Raw genomic sequence first — 8,318 nt, 5'->3', positions numbered from 1 at the left:
AACCCTAACCCTAAACCCTAACCCTAACCCTAACCCTAACCCTAACCCTAACCCTAACCCTAACCCTAAGCATGGACAAAGCAGTCCATAAGTTTATCGATACAAGGAAGGAGATACCGGTTCTTGTGGGTGATGGCGTTTAGGCCACGGTAGTTAATACAGAGGCGCAGTAAGCCATCTAGCTTTTTTATAAAGAGGACAGGGGCCCCTGCAGAGCTCTATGATGGTCTGATCTAACCCCTTTCCAGTATCTTATCAAGATACTCTTTAAGCACCTTTAACTCCGCTTGTGAGAGGCTGTATAGGCGTCCAAACAGTGGCTGGGTATCTGGTTCCAGAGGGATTTCGTGAACAGCACTCTGCGTGGGTAGTTGGCTCGCCCCAACTTCTGAAAAAACTTCTGACCAGTCCGTATATTGGGACAGTAGGCCCGGCTCCGGACCGCCGTCTGGCTGCGGCCGATACATGACCATGATGGTCGGGTTGTATTTCATGGATCTAAAGAAGGTCTCCGCACCCTCCAGGTGCACCTCTTTCGATTGTTTTCTCCAGTGCCAGTTACCTAGTAATAAGAGGATATCTGGATCGGCATAAGCTATTTATTTCCTTCCTAAAACAGCTTAATATTAGTCCGCGGCGAGGTCAATGATATAGAAAAGGATGCCAAAAGTTTACATTCTTCCTCCAGAATCAAACACCTGCGCCTTCATTATGACAGTACCATAGCAGGGGGCTTTTCCTCTGTTAGCGTAGCCTACCGGGGGCGCCATTCCCGCGTTCTCAAGCTGAATTCCCTTTTCAATAAGATATCAATATGACATGAAGTTGTCGCTGGCTCCAGTATCCAAAAGTACTGCTAGCTGTTGATCCATGTTGTTTTGCCTTACCCTAACGTCCGCAAGGATAGGGAACACCTTAGGTTCTGCAGGATCATTTAACACTAAGAGTTCTGGAGCCACAGGTTCCTATTCTTCTTTAGTTATCTTGTCTACCTTTTCAGGACAGTCAGCAGCTCAGTGACCCAGCTTATTATAACTAAAGCAAAGTCCTTTTTTAGTTTATTCTTTCTTAAGCACTTATTGTTTCTTGCGCTCCTTATCTTTCTTATTATATTAATCTTAATATTAATGATTCTCCTTTAAGGAGCTCAGTCGGTTAGAAGATTCCTGATTAACCCCTATTAAAGCAGTGTCAGTCCGCCTCCTTTTTACCTTATACTTATCTTATTAATTCTTATACAAATTATTAGATCAGGGTCGAGGATTTTTCTTCTTTCTCTCTTACTAAATAATTAATTCTAGCTAGAGTAGCTCTCAGCTCGCATCCTTCATCATCTTTGGCGGGTTTAGCATGCGTGCTATATAGCTGCGAATCTCTAGCTAGAGGGATTCAATAAAGATATATATTTTTAGGTCCAGGTCTCTGATTATTTCCCAGGTTTCTTCGTACCTAGTAATCCATTACATTCCTGCCCGGTTCCCTTGTTGCTTATTTAGGAGCCGGTAGAACACTCATTAGCCTTGATCTGCTTCAGGGTCTACCCACTACTTCAGGAAGTCCTTCATGGTTTCCCAGGTAGCCCCTTGGGGGTTTTCTTGCCGCCAGCAAGTCTTAGGTTCGTTGTCGAGGTGGCTGACGGCAAAGAGAACCTTCTTATCCTCAGTATCACACTGTAGCAGCCTGGCGATAAAGTAGTCTTCGACGTCTGCAACAAAATTGTTATATTAGGTAATTTCTCTTTTTTTGAGCCTCTTTATCTCTCCTATCTTAAGCTCTTTCGGCTGCCTTCGGTTCTGGCCTTCAGTAAGCCGCCACAGGATCTCGGTGAGGGTGTCGTTAGGGGGCAGGGCCTGAGCTGAAGTCAAAGCAGTGGGGTCAACTAGTGGCCCCGCGCTTGGCTGCGGCTCCGGATTAGGCGCCTGCTCTTTGTCCCTGGCCCTCCGGCTAGGTCGCGGAGTGGCCCCGGACTGCTGGGGCTCTGGTGAGGGAGCACCTTCATATTCCTCTGATACCTCCTCAGGTTTGTTGAACCCTTAGGGCGTTGTGGAGGGTTGTTATGTTTGGGAGTCAAGGACCAGACTCTGACCAGTGGCGTACCGGCCTTGGTCACGGGAGGAGAATCAAGTATCAACCATTATTCATAGATTACTAGGGTTAAGTAATTTAAACTGTAAGGCACACGGCGGCGCCAAGGATCTAGTAACTATGAAGCGATGTCAACTGTGCTAAAGGAATTCTAGATCGGCCAATCAGATAGCTCTGTTAGAAACAGAATGAATTGCTTAAGGATCTATAGAACTGGAGTCTCTAGAGGTCTTATATAGAACCCCCCCCGGGGTGGTCTCCGGAGGTGGTCAGGCAGCGGTCCTGCGGCTACTCCTCCTGGTCAGGCCGTCAGGCCGTCATGCAGTCCTCCTTAGTAGATCCTTCCTTAGTTACCTCTGCAGAGATATGATATATCGATTCCGGCGTCGTGGCTATCAGTAGGCGCCCCGGTGGCGGTCCGCAAGGGTCGCATGGTAGGAGTCATGTGGCACGGCCTTGGCGGTCGTGACAGTAACAGGTCCACTGATTTAAGATCTGGCAGAGAATCAGCAACACCCGGAGATAAAAAGACCGGGAGGACAGGTAAATAGTAAAACTAAAAAGCTTAATAAAAAGTACTATCTTAAGGCGCTCTGCGTAACCATATTTTGGATGGCGGCCAGCGATACCCTTAATAAAATACCCAATAGGGTGTATTTGAGCTGTAGAACTTGTTTAGCAGGATATATGTAAAGAGCATGGACTATACATTTATAGTGGAAGTCTAGCACTATGCTTAGAAAATCAACCTAGGCTAATATCAAGGTGCTGGAGTTAGCCCCGTCTGCCTCATAAAATCCCCCAAAGCATCCTTGAATGGTCCTTCCAGGGCCGCCTGAACACTCAGATAGAGTTTCTCTTCCCACTCGCTGACTTTATTATTAGGGGGCGTATTATCAGATAGCATGGTCCCATCTGCTTCGGAGGTAGTCACTGCCGCCACCTTGATCCGCGCATGAACACGATCCGTCACTGCCTCCCACTCTCTCCGCCGTGCGTTAGGCGGCATGAACGCGTCCACCCAGTCCCAGCGACCAACGGTCTCTCGAAGCGAAACCGGAAGGCCGGCAATAAAACAGAGGGCATCCTTTCTCCCACTAAAGACTAGCGAGGATAATCGCCTCGCGACAAATGGCTGAGTGTCAAGTAGCGAGTCTTCCAAGTGCGACTTGAAGATGCGAAGTGGGATAAGCATGAGGAGGTAACAGACGAGCCAGCACAAGGTGCCCCATGCTTCGGCGTTGGTTTGGTCGCTGCCGCTGCCACTGCCGGTGTCTCGAGTCCCGGCAGCTGAAGCAGCTAGTAGGGAAGCCTGAGTCACTAGAACGACGGTCAAAATGCGCGCCATCCAGAGCATCAAGCGTGGATTGTTTGTTCGCATTGGGATGTTGGTCAGCGCGTGGAGCTGGGATGAGTATCCAATGAGGACGTCGAGCTCCGAGGCGTTCCAGTTCGCTGCTACGATGTGCACGTCCACTGCCGCTCCTCCTGATGCTTTTATCCTGTTGTCTTTTTCGATAGAGGCCTTGTTGGCAAAGATGGGCCTGCTGAAATGTTGCAGGGATACCAGAAGAGCCGTACTGGCGAAAGGGCATACCAAGATGACCGCCCCGAGGAAAAGCCCTTCATAAGCTAGAAAGGCGGCAGCAAGGAGGAGGGTCAGGCCTTCAAGAAGTGTGATAGTGTACGAAAGCCAGAACCTTTTGACATTGGAGATGTGATTTATGTGTTGCGGCTTTGACGTCGGGGTCAGAAAGGTAATATTTACCGTTGTAGGTCTGAACACTGATAGAGCAGCCTCTGTAGCCGGCTTTGGGCGATCAAGCGAGAGACCCCGTTCAATCAGGGCCGCATTGTCGAGGACAGCCGCGTTGACCAATGCGAAGGTGTTGCCGTGCCGCAGAGAGACAACTTGTTTTCCGGACTGGCTGAATGTAGGGTATTCGAAAATGTCTTGCTGTCGTATATTCCAGAGAGTAGCGATATCCTTGACACACCCAGTCACAGGGGAGTGAGTGCAAATCTTGCTACAGATCGATTGTACAAGGGCAGACGACACGCGGAGGTTTTCTGCGTAGAGCGCAATTGGTGCGTACGTAATAACCTTAAGGATAAGCGACGCAACATCAGGCCGCCTGGAGCTGGCCGAGCCACGAAAAGGGGTGCAAGAAGGAATTGCTGATGATTGCGACGTTGGTGATGGTATGGGGTTTGCAAGAACAGCTTCGGCCAGGCAGCCGTACAGTATGGGCAAAGCCAAACCGAGGGAAGAACCAAATAAGGAATTGTGCATTTTGAAGCATGGCTTTTAGCAGATGGCTAGGCTGGGGTATTAATATGGTACCAAAGGCAGCGAGGCAGACTGCATCTTCGCAGGCATAAATCAAAGCCGCATCCATTTTGTACTCGTCATACATGCCAGCTGTAGCCCGGGCTTTTGCCCGGCCACCCTAAGTGAGCCGCAGGATGAGAAGGCAACCAACAGAGGCCCGCGTTGAGGGACAAGAGCAGCGGCTGCCACCGCACCGTCAGCTGAAAGCAAACGCCACGGCAGATGCAAGTCCTCAGACGTGTCCAACGCTAATTGGAGTTGCAGGAGTGATCAAAAGCCTCGAAGCAATCTGACTCACCCAGTGAAGGGAAAACATTAAATCTCAGCAGAGGCCTACCCGTTCAACAGCCTAGGTTCCATCAAACAAAGCAAGAGTTGAGATGATTGCGGATATGGCATCTAAGCGAGCGTAAGCATCCCCTCATCCAAGCCGGCAGGGATCATCCGCCTAATATCCACGGCCCAAAGAGATTTACAGCGACAGATCGAGGACCTGCAAGCTAGAGCCGAGTCGATGGCGAAAGAAACCGCAAATCTCGAAGCGACCGTAGAGGAGGGCTTAGAAGAATACAATACCAGGAACGCCATTTATGCCCAATACAAATACCACACACAGCAACAGCTGCACAAGTTCAGCTGCGATATCGCCGATTCAACCTTGACGATCGAACGTATGAGGGATCCCGAGAGAAAAGCGATTTCGACAGCTCAGCTTGCGAAATTCAAAGCCGAGTATGCTAGTGCATATGCCAAAATAATGGAGGGCGACAACAGGGCCGAGGAAGCCATGCGCGATCATCTTCGTAGTCTGAAAAAAGCAAGGAAGAGCTTGGTTGGCGGACGAGCGACTGAGCAAAGCCTGCGGTTCAGAGTTAAAGAATTGAAGGAGGAGCAACAATCCTTAGACAGGAAAAGTCTGAGCTGGCTGGGTCGGATTCGGAGAAGACTGAAGAACCCCCTAAAGAAAAGAGGTAAATAGAAGAATAAACCAGATGACTGTGCAGGGTCCTCCTACCTCTGCCTCCTCACCCGTATCTTTCCTTCTGCATCACCTTACAAAAGATGGATCATCTGCATCATCTCGACAAAGCCCAAGACATCCACCACCCAGTGGAATTTCCCCTCGTGTACAGGCGTGAAATAAAGTATGAGGGTGGTAGGTTCTTTGAATATGCGGAAGCTGTCTGTGACTGTGGCGTCAGCGACCACGGGCCCCAACATCTGATCTACGACATTGCAAACCATGCAGACATGATCCAGAGTTGGCTGTTCTTTGGCATTTTGCATGAATTCTCCCTGACCCTGAGAGTGGTATTTCGTATGGAAGATTTCATCCAGGAAGGCAGGGACGGTCAGAAATACATCACGACTCGAAATCTCCCTCGGTATATCTGGTATTGGGCCGCTGCGGAGGCTCATGCTGACCCTGACGAACAGGCAGCTTTGGCGCGCAAGAAAATGATTGATCGTATTCTCCACTACATGAGAACGATGGCGAATATATTCACAGACCATGGGGAGTCAGATCAGGAAAATGCAATGGATCATCCAGTCCTCATCCCGATAAGCATACTTGGGTCCACTTTAGACCATGTTAACTCTCTGCTGTTTGGAACAGCACCCGGCATTTGGAACGTGCCACTCGCTCTACGCAGACTGGTGAACCGGGCGGGGTGGTGTCACGGTGAGATCGAGGCTTTGGTGCTGGCTCAGTTCACCCCGCCATCGTTATATCTATTGGCTACGCATCCAAAAAGACCAGATGGCAAAGACCACAGCCGGTGCAGCAGGACAAGATGCTTTGCTTACCAGCTTGATGAGAGTGTGTATCGGACAGCGCACGTCACGAGCAATTGCGCATGTAATTATCATGCTCAAGAACACATTGGCCCTCGAGTAGAGGAAATTTTGAGAAGTGGCGGCATTCCCGCGTGCGTACTGCTATCAGTGCCGGGAGATACCCAAACACAAGGTATCACAACGGATAGAGGAGAATCTACCAGCTTGCGGGTGAAGGTCGTCGACACTTCCAGCATTCCGGTAAGTAGATTTAGGCTCACCGTTGGTTTTTTCCTCGTTACTGACTGGTTCCCAGACGTATGTTGCTATATCTCATGTGTGGTCGGATGGAATGGGTAACACCAAAGGGAACACTCTGCCGCTGTGCCTTTGGGAGGATCTTCAAAAACGAGTTCAAAGACTTTACCCCAGCGACTGCGCGCCTGTACCCTTTTGGATAGACACTGTGTGCGTGCCACGGGAGAGGAAAATGCGAGATAAAGCGATACGAGGCTTGTTGCGGGTGTATCAGGCCGCAGAAAAGGTGCTCGTGATAGACAAATCCGTCCAGTGCCTCTCTTTGAGTACATCGTCCCCCTTTGAGCTTCTGTTCCGTGTGGCCATTAGTCCATGGACTCGCCGGCTCTGGACATTTCAAGAGGCCTGCTTGGCCAAGCAACTCTATTATGACTTTGATGATATGCCACGTGACGGGTACGAGCTGATCAGGCTGTGCACTGAAATGGACGCACCAACAAAACTGAATGCCAACAGCATCGTGGGTGGCGTCAATACGGTTAATCTATCCGGCGTGATTCCGGAGCATGCCCCGTTCGTCTGGCTGCTAGCCAGAGCGCTGGCCGTGGACAGCAATTCCGTGGGTAGGAACACCTTATCTGCCTTTGAGTTTTTCAGATTAGGCAATTCTGGGTTTCCCAGCCGTGAAGACGCAACCTTAGTGGACTTTATAGGACGATGGGGAAATGTTGATCCAGTATTCATTGACCTCTCACGCCCGATTAACGACATGCGGCTCCTGGAGCATGGATGGAAGACTATATTAAGCCTCGAATACCAAAGCCCAATCGACTCCAGACTAGACAGTAGCTTGAGCCTTCCTGTACGCCGATGCGCGCTGTTGTTCGTTGGGCTTCAAGGCCGCATGACTAGCCGTCGCGATGACGAAGCAGTCTGCCTTGCCAACCTGATGGGTATAGATCCCCTTCCGATCGTTCAAGCATCAACGCCCAACCAGCGCATGAAGGCCTTGTTGCTGGCTTTGGGAAGGATTCCTGGACATATTCTATTTAATCCTTATCCGCGCATACAGGAGAGAGGATGGCGATGGGCCCCCCAGAGCTTCCTGAACATGGGTCGTTATCTCAATATGGAGAACACTCGAACCGCGCGTGTGGATGAGCTCGGTCTGGTCTTGCGGTCTCCAGGGATCCAGTTGCGTCTTAACGACTCTGTACCTGACGAGGCCGACATTAGTATAAGCATCGGTGACAGAGTTTACCATCTCCACCTAAGGACTGTCGATGATGAAGGCGCCATCATGAGATACAACAGATGGAAATGGTTTCACAACACCTTAAGGTTAGAGCTTTGCCTCATAGTGGGTGGCGTCCCTCAAGAGACATTCAGCAGGGAGGGCGCGGCTATAGTATCGCTGGAAGAGGAAACTGATGACGGCGAAATTCTCTTCGTCAACTATTGGCGATATGTCGAGATTGAAGTCGGTTTTGAGGGCGCTGATGAGGACAGGGAGCCCCTCCATGGCGAGGGCGAATGGATACCAGGTTACCAGAAGTGGTGCATAGCGTAGAGAAAGCGAACCATTGATCGAAGCCGACATTGAGATAAGCCGAGTTGGCATTGGTAAAATGCACCATTTCCGACCCCGATATTGATTTGTGTAAGTTCAATGAAAGGTTGAACAATCTCATATCTTATTATAACAGTTCCAGCTACAAGGGAGTCGAGTAAATAAATGAGCGGGCGAATCCTGGCCTGACCCGGAATATCGGGACCTGCCAGTGGACGAAAACTACCAATAACCAGACGGCTATTTGCCGCAACGTTAACGCAAGGCCGTACTGTAGGATTTACCAACTCAGAA

General features: G+C 49.9%; 3 protein-coding genes across 3 annotated transcripts; 2 read left to right on the top strand and 1 right to left on the bottom strand.

The window, feature by feature from the left end:
• Positions 1 to 2,845: 2,845 nt before the first annotated feature.
• Positions 2,846 to 4,378, bottom strand: APUU_31780S (uncharacterized protein; the record flags this gene model as incomplete). The annotated part of the gene is made up of 1 exon (XM_041703023.1): positions 2,846 to 4,378. One exon carries the CDS (start codon positions 4,376 to 4,378, stop codon positions 2,846 to 2,848), a length of 1,533 nt encoding a protein of 510 aa, XP_041555750.1.
• Positions 4,379 to 4,809: 431 nt separating this feature from the next.
• APUU_31781A (uncharacterized protein) lies at positions 4,810 to 5,396 on the top strand (the record flags this gene model as incomplete). The annotated part of the gene is made up of 2 exons (XM_041703022.1): positions 4,810 to 4,826; positions 4,886 to 5,396. 2 exons carry the CDS (start codon positions 4,810 to 4,812, stop codon positions 5,394 to 5,396), a joined length of 528 nt encoding a protein of 175 aa, XP_041555749.1.
• An 83-nt stretch (positions 5,397 to 5,479) lies between these two features.
• Positions 5,480 to 8,024, top strand: APUU_31779A (uncharacterized protein; the record flags this gene model as incomplete). Its single annotated transcript, XM_041703021.1, has 2 exons — positions 5,480 to 6,457; positions 6,513 to 8,024. The coding sequence occupies 2 exons, from the start codon at positions 5,480 to 5,482 to the stop codon at positions 8,022 to 8,024; spliced, it is 2,490 nt and encodes an 829-aa protein (XP_041555748.1).
• Between the last annotated feature and the right edge of the window lie 294 nt (positions 8,025 to 8,318).

Source organism: Aspergillus puulaauensis, chromosome 3 (genome assembly GCF_016861865.1).
Source record: "Aspergillus puulaauensis MK2 DNA, chromosome 3, nearly complete sequence".
Taxonomy (NCBI): domain Eukaryota; kingdom Fungi; phylum Ascomycota; class Eurotiomycetes; order Eurotiales; family Aspergillaceae; genus Aspergillus; species Aspergillus puulaauensis.
Note: the sequence above shows the minus strand (reverse complement) of the source record. Positions and strands in the feature narration are given on the sequence as shown.